Genomic DNA, 22403 nt, shown 5'->3' with positions numbered 1-22403 from the left:
TGATACAATAGCAACGCTACAGACTGGCACAAAACTAAGACATGAAAAGCTAGGAATCTGAGTTGCACATTAACAAGATTTTTCCATTAAAGTATAGGCCTCTATTAATGCTTGGCTTATGTTTCAAAAGCTCATAAAATTACATAGCGGGAGGCTTCACACTTCCCGTTTTAAAAAAAATCTGGGAAAAGGCACCTGGTACTTGCTTTGGAGTGCTAGCAAGATCTTACTATGTTCAATCAAAATAGTGAGGCCTTATACTTCATTTTAGAAGTGAATCCTTTGAATATTCAATTACAAACCAGAAAGATAACATCTATTTCCTCTTTACATCAAGCTGAAATTGATCAGGAATGGCCGCCCTTGATTCTGAATCTCAACTGTGAAGAGGTTTCTTGAAACCAACTAGTTACTCTGTGGCTAACTTGAGAAGTGAATCTGAACGCTTTAATCCTAAGATTTTGCAATACATATTCACTTAACTTTGTCATGGTGTTTTCAGACTATGAGCAGCGGTATAACTGATCCAAGCTTTCTAAGTCTATCCTGAATTTGAATTCAAATGAAAAGATGATGTGAGGATGCAAAAGGTGGATCGTGAATTTTTAAATATTTTCCCTCCCCTCCCTCCAATACCTTTGCTGAAAATAGAACAGTATAAAGTTCTGTCTTTAGGGTTACCTACAGTGTTAGGTTTCTATTCTCAGGGAGTTTTTATGTCAGGAATCACTGAGGAAAGGTGGTTCTATTTGCCCCTCATGCTTTCCCTGGGCTCTGAAGTGGCACAATCCCCTCCTGCTGTAACTGTAATGTAGCTGTAAGGGAATCAGGTAGATTACAGCACAGGAACAGACCCAGTTCTGGCAAACTTGGAAAGGCTATTTCTCTATACTAAGAAAAGTAAACTTCAAAAGGCTGGAATAGATTCAGTTGTATTAATTTGAAAGGTATAAAAAAGTTTTCCATTTGAGGAATCCAGGCCTCTGAAGGTCAAGAAATATTCCTTAGAAAAGGACATCACTAAAATTAAGAAATTGCTTTAGTTGTAGGATACTACCATTTGTGTTGTAATGGAGAGGAGTTTACAAAACGTTACACGTTATATCATGCGAAAACAAGGCTGCAGATGGCACAAGAAAGAGCCCTTAGATGATGATACAGGAATTAAAGGGTGATCCTCGTTTACTAACTCCTTGAGTTGGCACCAGTTTTCCCTTTCCATAGTATCCACCAAAAATGGCCCTCACCTCAATCTTTTTTGAAAGCAAAAGCATCCACATGCCATTCCCAAAGGACAAAAGTTTCCCACCACCAATATCCCCAATCTCCTCGCCTTTGTTCCCTGCCTTTTCCAGTTTTGCAAATTCAAGAAGGTCAAGGCCAGTTTGGACAGCTTCTACCCCACTGGCACAGCCTAGAGTGATATGGGCTCGGCTGCCTTTTGGGAGGCTGACTGCTGGCTGTAGCACATCCACATCCCCAGGCCACAGAAGCATTTGTTGTTCGCTCATTTCCACACGGGCACCAGCAGTTCTTGGGGTGATGAATAGAGCAGATATGGTTAGGAAAAAAGATTTTCCATAAGAGGTCTTCACAATCTGCAAAAAAAAAAAAAAATACTCCTCTAAAGACAAGCTGTGTATTTAATTCAGATTAACCTGGCCATTCCCCCATACCTAATACACCTTCAGACCAGAATTACTCTCTGGATTCCCACCAACCTAGCCAGGGCTGTAGTTCAAAACTATCATCCGGGTTCTATACTGGAAAAGGCTGGATTGGGGTTGTAAGATTTAAGTGTTAAAAAAAAATAGATCCAATCTGGATGGATCACCAGGACCAGAGGTTTAGTATAGCTTTCAGACTCGTGCTGGAACCCATCTTTGGGGAACTTCTCTCTATTAGAATGTGTAGACACATTATTCCTCTAAACACGTGACACATTTTGGTAGAGAGAAGTCCCCTGAGAGGATGGTGGGTCCAGCACAAGTCCAAAAGTTCAGAAAACTAAACCTCTAGTGTTGGTGACAGACCCAGATTCAATGCTGCTACATTATCCTGGAACATGTATATTTGCCTTCATTCGTGAAAAAATTAGAATTCTGAAATTCAGAAACATTAACAGCCTCTCATGTTAAACTTATCTAATCATTCCATACTATTATCTATGTTTAAATAGTCGTTAGGTATGAGAAGAGAGGCAAGAGCATAAAATGCATGACTTGTAAATCATATGAGGTAAAAATAAACAGATGATCAAAAGAAGTGACACAGTACAAATGACAACAGATCGACTAAATTAAAATACCTAGGCCAGGGTAGGCAACCTTGACTCTTTTATGACTCGTGGACTTCAACTTCAAGAATTCCTGAGCCAGCCGTGCTGGCTCAGAAATTCTGGGAGTTGAAGTCCAAAAGTCATAAAAGAGCCAAGGTTGCCTATCCCTGGCCTAGGCAAATAACAAATATTTGATTTGTAGCAAATAAGTTATTCTCCCAAATGTACACCTGTGCATAGTGTATTCCACTTGGGATACTCATCACTAGAGTTCTCCCCTCTGAGGCCTCTATGAAAAAGCCATTTCTCTTTAATATGGGGAGAGTTGGTCCTTTAATTGGCTATGCAAAACACTATAATACTGTATGTTGCTGAACAATGTTTTTTTTTAAGTAAACCATATTTAATGGGTTCACTCAATTGGCCAAGATGAAAATCAGTTAGTCACATTTTGGCTAACAATGTTGTAGGTGTGTTACTTAAGTGTTCACTAGCACCTTCAATTGGGCATGGAAACTTTATGGCAAGCAACATAATGCCTTCCTTCTAGCTGCTTTAGTCAGAATGCTGGTAATTAAATTTGCAATAAGGAAATGTTCAGATTATGCTGTCTTATTCAAGTTAAATCCTTTGACCTCTGTAAAATACAAGAATCTGAACAGGATTTTATAATATTATTGCTTGGACTTCTAGTGCAACAATAATATAATGAAAATAAACATCAGATTGGTATGGGAAATGACTTTTTTCTGGAGCAATAAACAGTTGGAAAATGTAGAACCTGGACTTTGCTCATCTCAATCAGGTGTGCCACTCAAACCCCAAATAATACTAAGCCTTTTAGCATGTTGTGGCATGAGGATATACTGAGTTCTGCCAGCTCCCTTGACCCAACCCTACCCAGGACTCCATTATTTGCGAGCAAAATAAACACAGGCAGTTCGCATGTCTCTGCTCTTTCAAGCATAAAGCAAAGCCTGCACTAGGAACTGCTTCCACAAAAACCTTCAGGAGCATGTTTTCCTTTGATGGTGGATTCAGTGAAATCTATAATCTTCCCAAGGTGGATTTCTGTCCCAATCTGGACTATCCAAACTGGATCAGCTGGCAGGTCTTCTAACCTATTCTAGGTTAGAAAGGATCACAGCTGAGGAACTAGGGAATTAGGTGAAAAGTAGCCCAACTCATTCTTTGAGGCATATGAATAGATCTGAAAGACTTTAATACATGCGCAAGGAATTTTAAAGAAGTATGTCTCCCTCTCATTTTCTCACCGTACATATTTAGACATAGTTTTCCACTGGCTAAATTTGCTCCAAGAAAAGTCACTTATATTTATTTATTTATGAGACTTATATACCGCTTTAAGTGCAAGCACTCTCTAAGCGGTGTACACCAGTAAGCAATGTATATATATATATTTACATTGCCCCCAACAATCTGGGTCCTCATTTTACCTACCCCGGAAGGATATGCTCAAGGAAGATTACAATTAATAAAATCTAAAATTGAGCTGTTATAAAAATGGATGTTTCTATAATGAGTAATTTAAATATAAGTAAATTTTACAGGAGAGATTCTGTAGTGTCATATATAATTATTCCTTTCTGGCAATAAATTTTAGGAAGTAAGGTGAATTATATTTTTTTCAAGTTTATAGTAAATATTACTTTTAAGAGAAGATATCTTACATAGTGCATGAAATGGTGATGAATGTTGTGAACAATATTGATTTTAATAATAATAATAAAATTGGAAGGGACCTTGGAGGTCATCTAGTCCAACCCCCTGCTCAGGCAAGAAACCCTATACCATTTCAGACAAATGGCTGTCCAGTCTCTTCTTAAAAACTTCCAGTGTTGGAGGGCATTCAGATTCCTTTGTAAATATGCTATTTCTCTCTTTCAAAATAGTTGAGGGAGGGTGAGGAAGTTGGATTTTTCCCACCTAAAATCAGCTTGAAAAATTACATGCTTCCATCAAAATAAAAAGAAGAATTCTCACATCTTGCTGTGCATAATCGTCTGCTCCTGGAGCCTTCCCAAAGTCAGTGAATTTAGTTGTGGAATGCAAAACCCCTGGAGGCCTTTTCACAAAGTAGCTGGTCAGATCAATTTTCAGTTTGGGTTCTTCAGGCGGTTGCCCAACTGTAAAACAAGAAATAGAGCAAGCCTCAGCGTTTCAGATTCACTGTTTCCTTTGAATACACTTTTTACTCCACACTGTTTTTGTGTTTTTGCAATATTAGTTTGGCAAGACAGATCATAATAAAAGATAAGAAATATTTCACAGACCCATTTTGAATTGAGAATTTTTACAAAAACAGCCTAAAGAGTTTCCATATAAACAAGACAACTTGTAATTTCATTCAACACTGCTGAGCATTTTATGCCCAAAGTGGCATAACAATGTCTGCATCCTCTATTTTCCTGCTATGCTCTTCCCATCTCCCCATGTAGCATTCCCCATACTAGTGCTGGTTTATGACTGTTCTGGAAATGAAATAAAGAAAAACAGTAAATATGGTATGGCAAATTTATCCACCTCTACTTGCCTTCCACCAATAGGAAGGAGCTACTATTTAGAGGACTCTCAGTTCCCATCTTTGGTGACACTCACTACTACCAGGAAAGGAAAAAAACACACAATTCCTTTTTAGTCTTTAACTGTGGCCATTAAGTCAGACCACCGTTAATCAAACTTCACAATTTTAAGATGTGTGGACAACTCCCAAAAATCCCCAGCCAGCATATTATTTGAAAAAAAAAAAAACAGGCTAGAACCTGTTGAATTTGATTTATTTGCTATCTCCCCAACACCTATAGCCTTTTAAACTAATATTGCAGAAAATGATTGTGATTGATTAGAAACAAAATAAGTAGACATATAACTGACATCAGCCATACAGAAAGAATTTAGAAATAACTTTTGAAATTACTTAACTAAGGATATAAACTTTCTAACTGCAAATCGTGGCCAACCTTGGTATAGGAATATGGTTATATATTGGGAGTAGATTACATTTGATATGTTTAGTTTTGTTAGTTTAGAGGCAAAAATATAACATTTTCAAGTCAAATTCCAAGGATGAGCAATGATGGAAAATGAGAGTCTTAGGGTAGAATTGTTATTGCTTATTCAGAAACATTCACAGGAAAGGCAGGATTTAGCATTCATAAAGCTCATCTTTCATGAAAACAAAAAAGTTTTAAAAGTATATCCGAACCAGCCTAATCCTCCAGTTTGATTTTGTCTATAAATATTGTCAAAAGTCAATCAAAAGGACCAATTGCGTACGTGTATACATTATATATACTATACACCTACAGACATTATATTCATACATTTCAGCCATCTCAATAAAATGTTGAAGAGACTGCACACAAGTATATGTGTTAAATGGCACACAGCTTCTGTGCAGTAGATCAGAAAATTAATCTATTCTAATTTGGAAGTCTCTCTTAAATCTGTTTAAAAAATAAAGTGTTTGGCTTTTCTATATTAATCAGACAAACAACTGTGATATATTGGAGAATGAATACAATAGGCATAATGAAGGTAGTGACATTTGGTCAATTGCAGCCTTCTCTAAGCTAATGCTCTTTAAATATGTTGACATATCATTTATATCAATTCAGAACAGCTTACTGATGGTTGGAAGGATTGATGGGAATATGTTGCTTGCATTTATAGCTTGGAACAGAAGGAAGATAAGAGATTTCATGTTAGACTTTCCTAATTCAGCTGCCTCTACATATGTCCTATTATAATAAAAGAAAACTCTCCCCCCCCCACCCCCGACAGGTGAAGTGGACCCTCACACTCCTGGCTTTCCGTAAAGGTGTGAAAATGTAGCTCTGGGAACCCTCCCTGTGCCTTTAAACTAACTTGTCTAAGATTTTATACACTGTTTTTACATTTTTAGATATTTTATTGTATACTGCTTAGAGTCTTTGTTTGAGAGAGATGGGCAATTTAAAAATGTGATTAATTAATAAATATTAAGCCAACACAGGTTGAGGAGAATGAAACTCTAGTCCAAGTCATCTAGAAAGCAACCGGCTGAAGAAGTCTACAATTCCAGCACAATATGGTCAGGGAAGACTAATTCACTCTGTAGACCAAATCCTTAAAACAGAACTGACATGCATGTTATTTAGCAGAATCTCTTTATCTTACAGAATCTCTTTATGAGGATCTATTATCTATGCAGTGTTAGATCCAAGACAGCAAGCAACAAGGACTATAACAAAAATTCCTGAAAGTGGAGTAGACAAGGTTGCCACAATGATTTTATGGAATTCAAAGAATTTTTGGACAATATCTGGAAGACAAAATTCTAGAGCATGAGAACAGTTTGGGTTTAGTGAATCTTAGGGACACTAGAATGCAGAAGCATATCTAGAAATGGAAATACATTAGGAGTTCAGTGCATAGAAACAGATGGCAGCCAAGCAGGGGAATAGAATGACAGTTGGAGGGTGCATCCAGAAATTAGGATAATAGGCAGGAACTCTCAATATTATTTGGTGCCTCATAAAAATCTGCAATTTATTTTAAAGCAAACAGGATGTTGGGAAGACGTTCTTTTGCTCTTTACCAAAATATGGTTTGTGCAATAGATCTTGCTTTCTCCTTGGAGGTTCATTAATTATCTAGTGACAATTTTGAGAAAGCAGTGTGGAATACAGAAGGAAATCAAAACAATATCCCCAGGTTTTCCAGATTCATCATACAAACTAAAAAATTAGCATGGAATGGTTTTTCTTTTTACTTCTAAGATGAGATTTAAGAATGCTTCAGCAAATTATGCTAGAGTAAGCATATTAGCAAAGCCTGAAAAGCATTAAAAAGACTATACATATAAGCTAGTAGACAACCAATTTTCTATAAATTAAAAAGCTTGGGGGGGGGAGAGCACCCACAGTATTTATTTGACTCTTTTTTGAAGGCCTTAATATTAGCAAGCTCATCCAAAAATGCCTGCCCTGTCTTCCGCAAGTTCTCTGAGCTCCTTTTACTTAAAAACCATCCATAATACAAGGGAAGGAAGTCCTTTTCTAAACTGGGCTTCAATTTCTTTAGCTCATCAGCTGAAAGTTTCCACTGATTCTTATCCTTCAGCTGCAAGCAATCCATTTTCCATGAAGTTTTGGGTTCCACAATGACGACTTTGTAGCGATATTTGTCTGCAATGTCAAAAAGCTGCTCTAGTCGCTCCCGTTCATGATGCGTGTCATCTACCACCATCACACTGATGTCACGCTTGCAATAGTTAGCTAGATCCTCATCAACCTTGCTGTAATCATCAGGAATGGCACTCCGGATAGCAGGCTGGATTTTGTAGTGGTCAACCGAAATGACTTTGCAAGCATCCTTATACTTGTCTTGGATGGCCTGCGCCAAGGTAGATTTTCCACTGCCCGGTAGACCTCGGAGAACAAAAAAAGTTTTTGATTCCCGAATGGTGGAAATCGTTTCATCGTCATCCAGAAAGGGGAACTGCAAACTCTCAGGACGCTCTTTGGGCTGGGAGGACATTTTCTTAAAAATCTTTGGCAGGAATACGTGGCTCTTCCGGGCGAAGCCTTTGTTCTGAAATCGAAAAGGAGAGAAAGAGGGAGGGAGAGAGAGAGAGAGAGAGAGAGAATAATTGTGTGGTTTTATTGGAACATTCCAGAGAGAGAGATACCATCTTTCTTCTTCATAATAGGCCACTGTTTTCAATCTCAACTGAAGGGGGGATTTTTTTGTTATTGCTCCTCCTCCTGCTGGTTATTCAGATGAGCACAAATGACATAGTGATGGTTGTAAATAGCACTATTATGTCAGAGAAGAGCTCAGTGCATTCCAGAAGTAGCAGCCCTTTCAGTTAGCTGTAGCAAAACTCAGTCTAGACCTACCTTTCCCAATGTGGTGCCCTTCAATTATGCTAGACTACAGTTTTCATTGTCAATATAACTAACTGTCCATTGGCTAGTAGAAAGTGATAGGGTCTGTAGTTCAATTTGTCTAGCCAACCTGTGCTATGCTGTGCTGGGGAAGATGGTTTGTCCTGTAAGGCTGGGGCTTGCCCAATTCTGTATATACTTCATATGAAGTACAGATAATTCTCGACTTACAACAGTTCATTTAGTGACCGTTCAAAGTTACAACACTGAAATAAGTGACTTATTATAGTTTTTCACACTTGCGATCATTGCAGCATGCCTGTGGTCACATAATCAAAATTCTGACACATGGCAACTGTGTATATATACATACATACATTTGTTGAGTGAGTTTTGCCCCATTTTACAACCTTTCTGGATATAGTTGTTAAGTGAATCACAGCAGTTGTTAATAGCACAGTTGTTAAGTGTATTTTGCTTCCCCATTGACTTTGCTTGTCAGTGGATTGTAAAGGATTATCATATGACTCTAGGCTACTGCACCATCATAAATAGGAGCCAGTTGCCAGGCATACAAATTTTGATCGCAGGACCATGGAGCGGCTGCAAAGGTCCTAAGTCATTTTTTTCAATGCTGGTGTAACTCCAAATGCTCCCTAAACAGACAGGTGGTGTCTGTGATCTTATACACCTTTTCAGCCTTAATGAAGTATTTTGGGAGGAGTCAATGAAGATTACTAAGGTCATTAAAATTATTGTTGTTGAAAAGTTAAAAGGTAGACATAGGAATGGGCAATTGCCAAGACTGATAAAATTAGATATGTCCAAAAAAAGATACAGAGAAATGGGGGAGCAATAGTTGTTCGAAGGGGATTTTAACTAAAGATTACTAGGAAAGATTGACTTTATTCAAGGAAATAAATTCTTTCAGATGTGCAGATAATCCTTGACAACTGAGCCCAAAATTTCTGTTGCTAAGGGACACAGTTGTTAAGTGAATTTTGCCTCATTTTATGACCTTTCTTGCCACAGTTGTTAAATGAATTGCTGTAGTTGTTAAGTTAGTAACACAGTTGTTAAGTGAATCTGGCTTCCCCATTGACTTTGCTTGTCAGAAGGTCGCAAAAGTTGATCACATGATCCCCGGACATTGCATCCGTCATAAATATGAGTCAGTTATCAAATGTCTGAATTTTTCACCGGAGCATGGAGATGCCACAATAGTCACAAATGTGAAAAATTGTCATAAGTTACTTTTTTCAGTGTCACTGTAGTTTCAGTCATTAAATGAACTGTTGTTAGTCAAAGACTACCTGCTTTGAGCTTCTGAGATGATACTAGATCAATAATAATAATCTCTAAACTGAACAAAGTGCTTAAGAAAGGGAAAAAAGGGGAAAGAGGCAGCATGTATCTGAAATTATTAGAAGGCAATACTTTTAAAGCATACTTTAAAATGAGAAGTTTAAATGGCTGACAGTTCTGCAGAAGGGAAGGGAAGGGAAAACAGAAGGAAGGAAGGAAGGAAGGAAGGAAGGAAGGAAGGAAGGAAGGAAGGAAGGAAGGAAGGAAGGAAGGAAGGAAGGAAGGAAGGAAGGAAGGAAGGAGACTTTGGCCCCTAATCTCTGAGAAACTGGAAAAATATATTAAAATAAAATCTATGTTATCATTTATTCTGAGTTCTAAACCACAATGAAGATCCTGGCTGTTTGGCCAAAATAATGCTATTTTGAACTAGCATTAGAAATACTATTGCAATATTATTTAAAAAGCCAACAATCTGGGGACAGAATTACAATAGTTAAAAAAACAAAACAAAATAATACTAATGGAAAGGGGGGAGGAGAAACCATTGTAAGTACAAATTGTTTTGCAATGAGACTGAAATAATGCAAGCTTGTGTTAAAACAGGTGGGAGGAGACGCACACAATGGTACCACACAAGCCTGTCTTAAGAGGAGAACTTGGATTCATTTCTAGAAGAACAATTTGTCCCATTCTGTGCCACACAGGAACACACACACCCCACCCCTGCCCTGCCTATCCCACAAATAGGCAATCATGGAGGAACTCATAGCCAGCACCCAGCAGCATAGTTCCACTCACACTCTTACAAAACACATTGTGATTATATATAATTATATGTGTTATCGTCTGCCCTGCTCCTCCCCAAAGACCCATGTCATCATAATCTTTGAATTTAATTTTGTCTTTTGAAAGCTGATCTTATAGCTCTTGCCTAAAAAAATCTGAGCTCAATTTATGGGACAAAATATTTCCCTTCAGATCAAAATTCTTAGCTTTTGTCACATTCAAATTCAATAAATTCTTAGTTTTAGTGCTCCTATTGCTCATTTTGCTATTTTTCTTCACCAGATTTGTGGATGTCAACACTGAAAGTCTCAGCCACAGCCAAACTGCCTGAGAATTCTTTCCAGAAGAGTATACTCAAGTCTGCAGTTCAGTTAGGCTGAACTTGTTTGTAATATTTGGTAAATTGAAAAATTATCTTGCAAGAGGCAAGCAAAAGCAAAATAAGGAAATAATTGAGGACACCAGTTAGTTTAATAAGAGAAGTAGCATTTAGAGGAGAAAAAATATGTGGTTTCACATATACAAAAAACAAGTGTTTCTTTTAATTCTTTTGTTGTAAACGATTTCTCTGCTTTTGTCAATTTTTTGACATTCATTCTGGAGGTTCCATTTTTTTAATGGAACCACATTTACATGGAGGGAAGTAAGTAGTGGGCTACCCCAAGGTTCCATTTTAGGCCCAGTACCCTTAATATCTTCTTAAATGATTTAGATGAAGGAATAGAAGGGGAATTCATCCAATTTGCAGTCAACACTAAACTAGGAGGAATAGCCAATATACCAGAAAATAGGCTCAAAATGCAGATGGATCTCTTCAGACTTGAAAATTAAATTCACCATAGAGAAAAGTAAGGTTTTATACTTAGGCAAGAAAAAGCAAATGTACAGGTACAGATTAGGTGGAACCTGGCTCAATAGCAATAACTGTGAGAGAGATCTTGGAGTCCTAGTTTGCAATCACTTAAATATGAACTAGCAGTGTGCAGCAGCAACCAAAAAAACCCAGTGCAATCCTAGGTTGCATTACCAGGGAGATAGAATCAAGATCATGTGAAGTACTAGTACCACTTTACAAAGCCTTAGTAAGACCACACTTCAAATACTGCATCCAGTTTTGGTCATCGTATTATAAAAAAGATGTTGAGACTCTGGAAAGAGTACAGAAAAGAGCAACAAAGATGATTAGAGGCTAAAACATATGAAAAACTATTGCAAAAATTGGATATGTATAGTCTAGTGAAAAGAAGGACTGGGGGCAACAGGATAGCAGTGTTCTAATATTTAAGAGGCTGCCAGAAAGAAGAGGGGATCAACATGATAGGAGTGACATGATAGCAGTATTCCAATATCTCAGGGGCTGCCACAAAGAAGAGGGAGTCAAGCTATTCTCCAAAGCACCTGAAGGCAAGACAAGCAGCAATGGATGGAAACTAATCAAAGAGAGAAGCAACCTAAAACCAAGGAGAAATTTTCTGACAGTTAGAACAATTAACCAGTGGAACAACTTGCCTCCAGAAGTTATGGGTGCTCCAACACTGGAAGTTTTTAAGAAGAGACTGGATAGCCATTTGTCTGAAATGGTATAGGGTTTCCTGCCTGAGAGGGGGTTGGATTAGATGACCTCCAAGGTCCCTTCCAACTTTATTATTATTATTATTATTATTATTATTATTAGTAGTAGTAGTAGTAGTAGTAGTAGTAGTAGTAGTAGTACCTATTTTCCAAAGTTACAGAAGGGAAGACAAGAAACAATGAATGGAAACTAATCAAGGAGAGAAGCAATCTAGAACTGAGGAGAAATGTCCTAACAGAACAATTAACCAGTGGAATGGCTTGCCTTCAGAAGCTGTGGGTGCTACATCACTGAGACTTTTATGAAGGGACTAGACAGCCACTTGTCTGTAATGGTATACGGTCTCCTGCTTGAGCAGGGGGCTGGATTAGAAGATCACCAAGGTACCTTCCATCTCTGTTATTCTTTTATCCAATATATACAATTTTTAATAAAACAATTTTATTTAGACACTACACCTTTTTTACTGTGAGTGTTTATAATGTTTATTTCAGCCTTATAAATAAGTCCATAACATTTTTATTACCTACATTTTAGTCATTGTGATATAAAAAAATAAATATAACTCAGATGGTAAAAGTCCTCCATTGAATGAATTGAAAATCATTCTCGTTCACTATCAGTAAATGTGTATTTTTTACTAGCAGAGTTTACTGCTCAGAAGTCAACTCAACTTGTAACACAAAAAAATATAGATTCATATCTTTGAGCCTCTGTCTTGATGTTCAAATCAAGTATAACTACAGTATCTATAAATAATTATAGAAACACATACTTTGCCTGTCCCAGCTTTGTTCCTCCAAATATGTGGGACTTCAAATCCATAATCCTGTACTATCAAAATCATTTAACTAAAGGAATAGAAGACATAAAGTCCAACATATCTGGAGGGCACCAGACTGAGGAAAGCTGATATAGTTGGTTGGTAGTGTTATTAATGTCTACACTGCAGTGTTGACTTTCCACTGGAGACATACTAACAGTTAACTCATGAATGATATTGTGAATTATTTGTATTTTACCAATTCACACTTTTCATCTACTAAGGACATGATTAGACTTTTTCAATTTTGGTGTTAGAAAGAAAGATAAATTAATATTGTAGATAAATCTTTTAAGTTATGATATAATTCCAAGATGTTTTGTGGAATCTATTCACTGTGATATCAAAGTCTTATAAATGAAATTCTAGTCAAAACAACTTCATAAACCATATTGTATAGGTCTATCTCCTATCACCTTCCTCTACAATCATAATAAGTGTCTTGCTAGTTAAATAGATTATAAATATAGTTTCTTTTCTTATCTCTAAACTGGAGACTATTCATGCTTCAATCCCATCAAAATAAACAACACGTTACTTATGATCAATTCAAATCTCATTCATTTTAAGATAAATTATTATCTGAAACAGAACTTCTCTGTATTTTGATGCTATTTCCTCAAATATAAAATTATTTGATTGCATTTGCTTAGTACTATATAGAAATTTTTTAAGATACACCGTTACTTTGAATATATTTGGTGCTTCATCTGTCCATTATTACCTGCTTATCAATTCTTCCTCAGTATTTTTTTCTACAAAATATAAATTTAGAGAGATGTCATATCCGTCTTGCTCAAAAAGGTTAGCAGGTTATGAGAAAGCATTAAAAATATGGTTTTCATATTATGCTAACTGTCTTTGAGGCTTTTCTAGATGGATACATCCCCTCCTTCTTTGCAAATTTGTTTAGCAATCTTTTTACAAAACTCTGTATTGTACATGGGACTGATAACAGTATTTAAGGTTGGAGTCTGGATGAATACCATACAACTGGATGTAAAGTTTATTATCTTAGAGCAATGGTTCTCAACCTGTGGGTCGGGACCCCATTTGGGGTCAAACGATCATTTCACGGGGGTCACCAAACAAGGCTGTCCGCCATTTTTCCCCCTTTTCTTTGGCCACGCCCCTGGCACCCGGTGATGTATAAGTGGTTGGGGGTCACCACAACATGGGGAACTGTATTATGGGGTCGCGGCATTAGAAAGGTTGAGAACCACTGTCTTAGAGGAAAACCTGAGATTAACCAATCTCTGTGTCCAATGATCAGGGGTTCCTGCTCATGCATAATCAGGAATTGTATCCCCAGAGCAAATATTCCAAACTTTGCAAATAAGTTTCCTCACAGAAATCAAGTTTTTATGTAGCAATTTGAAATTGTATTTATTTACAATCAATGACTCTCAAAATGATTATAACACTAAAAACAGTGCATAAAAACAAACTTGAATATACAAGAGCAATAAAACCATCTGATAGACCTGTCACTTAAACTTGACTATAAGAAGAAAAATATACAAAAAAAATATACAAAACAGGGCAAGGCAATACAAAATAAATAAAAATAAAATTGATCAAAGTATTTTCTAGTGACAACATAAGGTACTTTAAATCTTTTTAATGCAACAGCTGCCAACTAAAACTTGCCAGCTGATCATAACAGGATTCCAGTCTAAATATATAAAATAAATCATCTCTCCCCCATTGAAAACTTGATCTCTACTAGGGATTGGTATAGTATTACAACATTTGATAATAGAATAGAATAGAATAGAATAGAATAGAATAGAATAGAATAGAATAGAATAGAATAGAATAGAATATGGAAGGGACCTTGCAGGTCTTCTAGTCCAGCCCCTGCTGGACTAGTCTCGTCTTAAAAACCTTCAGTGATGGAGCAACCACAATTTCTGAAGGCAAGCTGTTCCACTGGTTAATTGTCCTAACTGTTAGGAAGTTTCTCCTTAATTCCAGGTTGCTTCTCTCTTTGGTCAGTTTCCAACCATTGTCTCTTGTCTTGCCCTCTGGTGCTTTGGAGAATAGTTTGATGCCCTATTCTTTGCGGCAGCCCACAAATACTGGAATACTGCTATTTAAAGTCATCCCTAGTCCTTCTTTTCTCTAGACTAGCCAAACCCAATTCCTGCAGCTGTTCTTCATATGTTTTAGTCTCCAGGCCTTGGATCATCTTAACTGATCTTCTCTGAACTTTTTCCAAAGTTTCAACATCTTTTTTGTAGTATGGTGACCAAAATTGGTTCCAGTATTCCAAGTGTGGTCTCAAGAGGGTTTTATAAAGTTTAGTTTATACTAATACTTCGCATGATCATAATACATGGAAGAGTATTTGCCAAAACATGATTGAACAGCATGTGGGTGTTTTAATCATTGTAGGTACCTATCTTTAGATCACCTATCAGACCATTTGATCTAGCTCTAAAAAGCTTAATGGCAGCAGGTATGCATCTATCAGCTTTAGAGTAATTGAAGTAATTGAAGAGCCCTGATAGTGCAGTGATTAGAAGGCAGTATTACAGGCAAATTTGCCCACAACCTGGAGTTTGATCCTGAAGGTTGACTGAGCCTCCCATTTCTTCTGAGGTTGATAAAATGGGGACCCAGATTGTTGAGGGAAATATGATAACATTGTAAACTGCCAAGATAATGCTGTAAAGCACTGTGGGGCAGTATATAAGTGTTATTGCTATTGCCTTGGCACTATTATAGGTAGGCAATTTGGTAGAAATGTTGTTGCAGCCAACTTCCAGTGGCTTGAAAAATTAGTCCAAAATATTTGAAAGACAGAACTTTTATTTTATTAATTCCTATTGCCATTGATGTTTATTGCAACTAGTTTTTTTTAAAAAAACACCATAATTTTAATCTTGGAGCAATTAATTGTAAGAATCCTCCCTGAAGAATTCTGCTAAGGCCTGCAAACTTTTCTTAAGGCTCACCTGTGTAAGAGACAGAATTGTCGCATTGTTGGCACACAACAGCACTGCCAAATGTCTGTCTCTGAGCTTAAGGGGATAAAATTCTTTTTGGGTAAGAGTAGAAACCACTGAATTTACATAAATATTAAACAGTCGGGGAACTAAAATACATCTCAGTTTCACTTCTCAGCAGATTGAAATGTCTGCAGAATGAAGCCAACTTTATTGTTCTTCACCTGGCTGACTGTCCTTTCATGCAGCATCCTGATTAGTGAAAGTAGCTGTGGTGAACAGATGAAAGGGGGAACTTCTATTACAGTCTATTACTTGAAATAGAATTGAAGGCAAATTTTAATTTGAAAAAAGTGATATATAAAAATTTGTCTACACGTATATTTTTCTATTAAATGTCACAAAAACAGAAAATTAATTTTTTGGCCCATTGTAGATCTGCTCTTGTGTAAGAGCAAATGAACATCTACTATTACCAAGACAAAACAGAAAGTAGAATCTAACCAGCAACATATACCTACTCTTACCTAATAAACTGAAAATCTATTTTTATTTATCCTACTTAATATTACAATTCCCATGAACTAATTTCACATGTTCTTAGGAAAACTGCTCAACAATAGCAGATAACACATGATTCCTAAACAATCAACAAGCAAAAGCATTGTTTTAAAATTCTTTTAAAGATGTGTTTAGCATTTAGTTTCCAACTAAATATCTTGCATGATTCTGGAAGACTATGTCCACCACAACATTTAGCTAGGCATGGAAAGTCTGAAAAATAAACTCTTGGACTAGTAAATCTAATTATCTGCTTAATTCTTACATTTAATTAAATGTATTTTGTCAATAATTACGAAGTACCATTTGCAATATGTTGATATAGATTCTCAGTCATCCAAATAGAGTTTTCTGGAAATTGAGTCATGGCAATTGGACTTCTTTTCATTTTTTGGGTTTCAAACGTTTCACTGCTTATCCAAGTATATGCATAATTCTGTATTTATTTATTTATTTATTTATTTATTTATTTTTGACACATTTATGTAATGTATATCGGAGGTGGTGACCCTTTGAGAGCTATAAGCAATGAAATTTCATTTTAATTTATTTTATTTATTTTATTTTATGAGACTTATATACCGCTTTAAGTGCAAGCATTCTCTAAGCGTTGTACACCAGTAAGCAATGTATATATATATATATATTTACATTGCCCCCAACAATCTGGGTCCTCAATGTATCCTGATTAGTGTTTATCCTGATTATTCTATTCTATTCTATTCTATTCTATTCTATTCTATTCTATTCTCCAGTCTGACTGAAAAAGCTACAGTTCTTGGATAGCAGCAAAACATTTCAAAACAAAAAAGAAAAGAAGTCCAATTCCCATGACTCATTTTCCAGGTATCATCTGCAGTTCTGAACAGTTTCATTTCTCATTATATTATGTGCTAATTTACACCATCACACATAACTCATAATAAAAAAACACATTGGACAGACTATCTAGCCAATTAAAAGCTGCCTGGTATGCCTCTATATGAGTCTTCTTTCTCTGAATTTTCTTTCAGCCACTCAAGGTTCACAAGGGCCAGTTGCAGACATGAGATGTATTAAAATAACGTAGTTTTACCCAAAACATAAATAATTTAAGTATAAACATAACTCTGTGGTTAAAACTTCCATTCAGTCTCTTGGGCAACATTAATATAATTGAAACTGTATGATGAATGGTTGAGGGAACTAGGTATATCTAGTCTAACAAAGTGGAGGAATAAGGATAGCAGGATAACAGTCTTCCCGTTCTTGAAGGGCTCTCACAGAGAACCTACTCTCCAAAACACCTGAGGGCAGAACAAGTAACAGGTGGAAAATCATCAGAGATCCAACCTTTAACTAAGGAAAAATTTCCTTACAATGAGAACAATTAATCAGTGGAACCGCTTACCTCCAGAAATTGTGGATGCACTCTCACTGGAGGTTGTCAAGAAGAGATTGAACAACCATTTGTCTAGAATGGTCTAGGCCTCCCGCTTGAACTAGGGGGTGGACTCGCAAGACCTCCAAAATTCCTTCCAACCCTGTTATTCCAGTTATTCTATTCTAAGTTATGCTAAAATGAATATCATCATTCTATACCTGAAATGTGAAGAAAATATTGGAGTATTCAATCTTGGAAGCTCAACAGGTTCAGTTATGTAAAGTCCACTTTTGATTTAAGAATAAAATGAAATGAAATGAATTCCATCAGAAAAAATAATTTGTGTTTATTGGACCTCTCTAAGGGTTAGGCATTTAAAAGATTGGATATCAGATTTTTGTGCCAGATTTGTAAGAAACTCAAACAATTTGATCTTGTCCAACAATAGCTTTATTTTTATTTCAAATCCTAAGATATATTAATACAGTTTTGAAAAGAAATGAAATAAACATATATGTGATGTTAAATTATATTTCCAAAACATGAAATTTTTTTTTTTGTGAGGAACTTTAGTTCTACTAAGCCTTGGGCTTGGCAAAGCAGACAATCCTACATAAATATAAAGAAACTGGTATTAAGTAATGGCTTCAGAATATCTGTTGTTTATTTTTGAAAACTTTTAATATTCTAAAACTAAGAAGATTAAACAATATATTTCTACATGGGTCAGATTCAATAATAAGTTTAAGAATGGAAATAATCCCATATTGATACTAAATGGATATTATGTAGATATTTATATTATTTCCCCGCTTTTATATTTGTAATTTAGAGTTATGTGTTAATCTCTATAGTAGATGTAGGCATTTTTAAAATATGTAACTACTATTGGATTTTTCCCCCACTGATGTTGTTTGCATTTTGGCATTTTATAAATAAAAAAATAAAAGAATTATCCACCTTAAAATGGGCAATAATCTCCTTAAAAGCTCTTTCCAATTACAAAAGCAAAAGCAATTGACTCTCCTGATGGTAATTTTAAACCATTTGCTATCCGAGTCCATTTATTTGGGTGTTCATTGTATATGACTAGTGCCTTGTATTTTAACTGCAAAAAAAATAAAATAAAAAAATCAGAGTCTACATTTGATCATGTTTTGTTTTCCAATAAAAAGGAATTAGAGATGAGGTTACATGTAGAACTAATGGAATTCCCCTAAAAAGCTTTCTGACTTTTGACACCAAAATATTTGCCTAGTTTTTTTTTCTGTTTGCCTGAAGTATGATAAGGCCATTTTAATGTTTTATAAAAATAAAATGAAGGATTAACATGTATAGGTTTGTCTTAAAAAAAACTATTACATTTTGAAAGTAAGCATTTTCCTTGCAATGTTTTGAAACCATAAACGCAGAACACTAAAAGCTTGAGAAGTCTTTACAAAGAAGCACTTCCCTTTTATATCAACCATGTGTTTGCACAGCTGGTTAACTGTTTATGTGGAACAGAAAACCAATTTGTTCAAAATACACACTAGCTGTGCCAGCCATGAATAAAGGGGAAAAAAACCTCCATATAAGCCACATCAGACTAAAGTATGCAGCATCTGTGCAGCAATAAGCTTGGGTGGATAGAGAAGGAATGTGTAGACTTGAGACACTGTCTATTCTGAATTCTACTGAGGAAGGGAGGAGAATCAGGCACGAGTGGCGGATCAAGAAATTGGAGCAGGGCTGATAATAAAGTAAGTACTGTTACTATAAATACAAGTTATTGTATTTATAGTGTATTTAATGTATATAAATACACTATATTTAGTGTTCTAGTAAAAATGGTGTATACCCGCTACACAGTCCATGTCAGTGCACACTTCAAAAATCAGCTGAACTTTTGTCAAAAATCCACACACAGATGCAGATGTTCAGTGTAAATTCCCAATTTTACTCATAAAATAAAAACTCTTTCGTCAATATAAACTGACCTGAATATTTTTCAGAATGTGGATTTCAAAAATGTCCAGCCAGCAGGGCCAGTGTTGAAAATTTGGGGAATTGAAGTCTACTCACCTGGACACAGATTGGAGTGTGCTTTTGTGGAATACATTAATTCCAGATTTCACAGTACTCCTGATTTATAAATCAACTTTCTGTGAATTTTATAAAGCATATCAATCATCAATCCACGTTAATCTGTTTGAAGCTGATTTATTTTGTGATTACTGAATTCCCCCTGGCAAATTAAGACTGTATTTTTTTACAATATTCAAACATTACAAAAGTGTATACATATTCCATCCTGGATAAAAATATATTCTCTTGCAAACAGATAAATCACACATAAAGCATGTCAGCCAGAATGTAGAGAAAGTAAAGTAAGATTGGTCATAGAACTCTCAATTTAGGATTTGAATTTCTTCCTAGATTCATACCTGTCCTCAAGTTACCTCTCTTTATGTTTCCTCCCTTTAAATTGAGGTCATGTTATGTTCATTTTTTCTATCTTCTCCAGGCAGGAAACTGTTAAACAGTTAGCTTTGCCTATGTGCAACCAAATGCCATCAGACACATATTGCATTTCTCTCTCAGAGGAAGAAACATCTAGATCCAGACAGCTGAATAGGACTGGGCACACCTTACCTGTGCTTCTACCCACCAGAACAGATCTCAGATTTCTTGTTGTTACCCTTCCAGTTCACAACGTTTCACAGTTTGCATTATCTCGCACAAACTGCACTCAAGCTAGGACCAGGGCAGGATCGCTTCTTATCTATGCTCATTGAATCTCGAGTTTCCTGTGCTTTTTGTGTCCAAGTTCAATAGTTAAAAATTTTAATCTCTCTAAACAGCAATCCGTCCAATAATTCATCCTGCAATAAATGTCTGTGGGAGGTGGCATCCTCCAGTGCAGTGTTTCTCAAGCTTAACAATTTTAAGACATATGGACTTCAGCTCTAGCTACCCCGTCCAACAATGTGCGAAGTCCACACATTTTAAAGCTGCCAAGGTTGAGAAACACTGCTCCGGGTCTTGCAGAATTCATACCACCCAAACTCACCATGGCAACGCCACACCGAGCGGATGGGGCGAGGTACCGGAATCAGGAACTTAGGCAGCTGCAAAACCGCCGGCGGGCTTCTTTGCATTCAGGCGGAGAGAACGCGCTCGAAGCGGTTTTTATAAGCCCAAATGGGAACGGAAGCGGAGAAGCCACGCCCTCCAGTCCCTGCCTGGTACAACAGAGACGGGAAGGCGAAGATCTGGGACTGCCCATCTGCTTTCCCCCACCCCGCCCCGGGCAGCAAGGGGTGATAGCGCGGTTATGCCCTGTCCAGCTCCGCGTTTTGTTTATTCTATTGCATTTTTTTTTAGAGGAATAAACAAAAAATGTGAGCGGAGGGAAGGGAATTTTTCAGTTTTAGGGGAAGACCCAAAAGGAACAAAAATAAGCCCCACTCCTAAGAGCAAAGTCTGCTGAGGAAAGCCTCCGGATAATTGGGGGGGGGGGGAGGTAACTAAAGAACAAGGAAACAAAGTGTGGAGGACTCCCAAAACTTACAAAAGGAAGTGAAACAGAAAATGTAAGAATACACATCCACCCGAGTATAAACTCCACAATGGAAAATAAGCACACTCATTGTCAGGAAAAATATGAAATGGGAGATGAAGGAATGTTTAGAAGCAAAATGCCACAGGTTTTTTTGAGTCTTAACAGTGTACAATATACCTCAACAAGATTTTGTTCAGAGGTTTGGGATTATATTGCTCATAATCATTGGCCGCGAGGCTCTATCACTATCTTAAGAAAAGTCATCATTGCCTTACTGGGGTTTTTGCCTGCTGAAAGTAACAATGTTGCATGACGATTTGCAAGAATGGAAAGCAGATTGGATATTTTATATAGGAACATAATCACATAAATATCTAGTGACTAGTCCTGCATTCTCTTCAAATTCTGCACATTCCACATGTGAAAACCCTGACTCTTCAGATTTTCTTGAAAGACAAGTCCTAAAAACCTCAGCCAACAGATGAAACACAAGCTGTTGAGAACTATGGGTTAGCTTTTCTAAATTTGAAGCTGTCTACCTACTTACATGGAAATCCCTTTAACTTCAGCGAGGGAGTTTTGAGAATGCTGGGCTGTTACTGGAGCAATCAGATGGAATGGCTGCTTTCTATATAGACCAGCCTTCTGGGCTTGTGTGCTCTGCTGATGTGTGACTTGCAGCTCTCAGAACTGGCTGCCCAGCATGGCTGTTGCTGAAATATCCCAAAGGCACTTTTTCAAAAAGCAACTGGACTTTCTTTGTTTTTCCTTGAAGACGTTTCTTTTCTCATCCAGGAAGCTTCTTCAGTTCTGACTGAATGGTGGAGAATGGAAGGATTTATATTCTCACAGTCGTCTGGACTTGAGTGCTAACAACCAGATGGCTGCGAGGAATATAAATCCTTCTATTCTCCACCATTCAGTCAGAACTGAAGAAGCTTCTTGGATGAGAAGAGAAACGTCTTCAAGGAAAAACAAAGAAAGTCCAATTGCCTTTTCAAAAAAGCATCTTTGGGACAACCATGGTTTGGATGACTGAGAATCTTCAAAGAATGTTGCCTAATATAGGCAATGGCAGACTCTGGAACTTATCCCTCCAGTCGGCTTATCTAATTCTCAAAGCCGTTTCACTAAACCATTATACTTAGGGAGATTATTGCTAAGGCAGGATTTTTTAAATTTTGCAGTGTTTGAAAGACATGTTCTGGATTATCTTAATCTAGAAAAAGCTCCACGTCTAAAGTGCTAATTCCCAACAATAGTTTGACTGGGACAATTCACCCCTTTTCTGAATTTCTTATGTATGAGTGCCCAGAAAAATACAA

General features: G+C 36.7%; 1 protein-coding gene across 2 annotated transcripts; it reads right to left on the bottom strand.

Annotated features, from left to right (window-relative positions):
- Positions 1–24: 24 nt before the first annotated feature.
- LOC120315178 (2',3'-cyclic nucleotide 3' phosphodiesterase) lies at positions 25–20728 on the bottom strand. 2 transcript variants are annotated; one of them, XM_039359112.1, is made up of 4 exons: positions 20587–20728; positions 7204–7873; positions 4283–4425; positions 25–1598 (listed from the first exon to the last, which is right to left on the bottom strand). In XM_039359112.1, exons 1-4 carry the CDS (start codon positions 20587–20589, stop codon positions 1146–1148), a joined length of 1269 nt encoding a protein of 422 aa, XP_039215046.1. In that variant the 5' UTR covers positions 20590–20728; the 3' UTR covers positions 25–1145. The 2 variants fall into 2 exon arrangements, with proteins under 2 accessions (XP_039215046.1, XP_039215047.1); XM_039359113.1 differs by lacking the exon at positions 20587–20728 and adding an exon at positions 20169–20560.
- Between the last annotated feature and the right edge of the window lie 1675 nt (positions 20729–22403).

This window comes from Crotalus tigris, unplaced genomic scaffold (genome assembly GCF_016545835.1).
Source record: "Crotalus tigris isolate CLP2741 ecotype Arizona unplaced genomic scaffold, ASM1654583v1 scf7180000019068.10715455, whole genome shotgun sequence".
In the NCBI taxonomy this organism is placed as follows: domain Eukaryota; kingdom Metazoa; phylum Chordata; class Lepidosauria; order Squamata; family Viperidae; genus Crotalus; species Crotalus tigris.
Note: the sequence above shows the minus strand (reverse complement) of the source record. Positions and strands in the feature narration are given on the sequence as shown.

Excerpts from the sequence above, each read along its gene's own strand:
- LOC120315178 (XM_039359112.1), bottom strand. Across the intron at positions 4,426-7,203 it reads AAAAGAGTCAAATAAATACT|TTGGGCAACCGCCTGAAGAA; the intron begins GTGGGTGCTCTC and ends CTTGTTTTACAG. Across the intron at positions 1,599-4,282 it reads ACGATTATGCACAGCAAGAT|ATTGTGAAGACCTCTTATGG; the intron begins GTGAGAATTCTT and ends TTTTTTTTGCAG.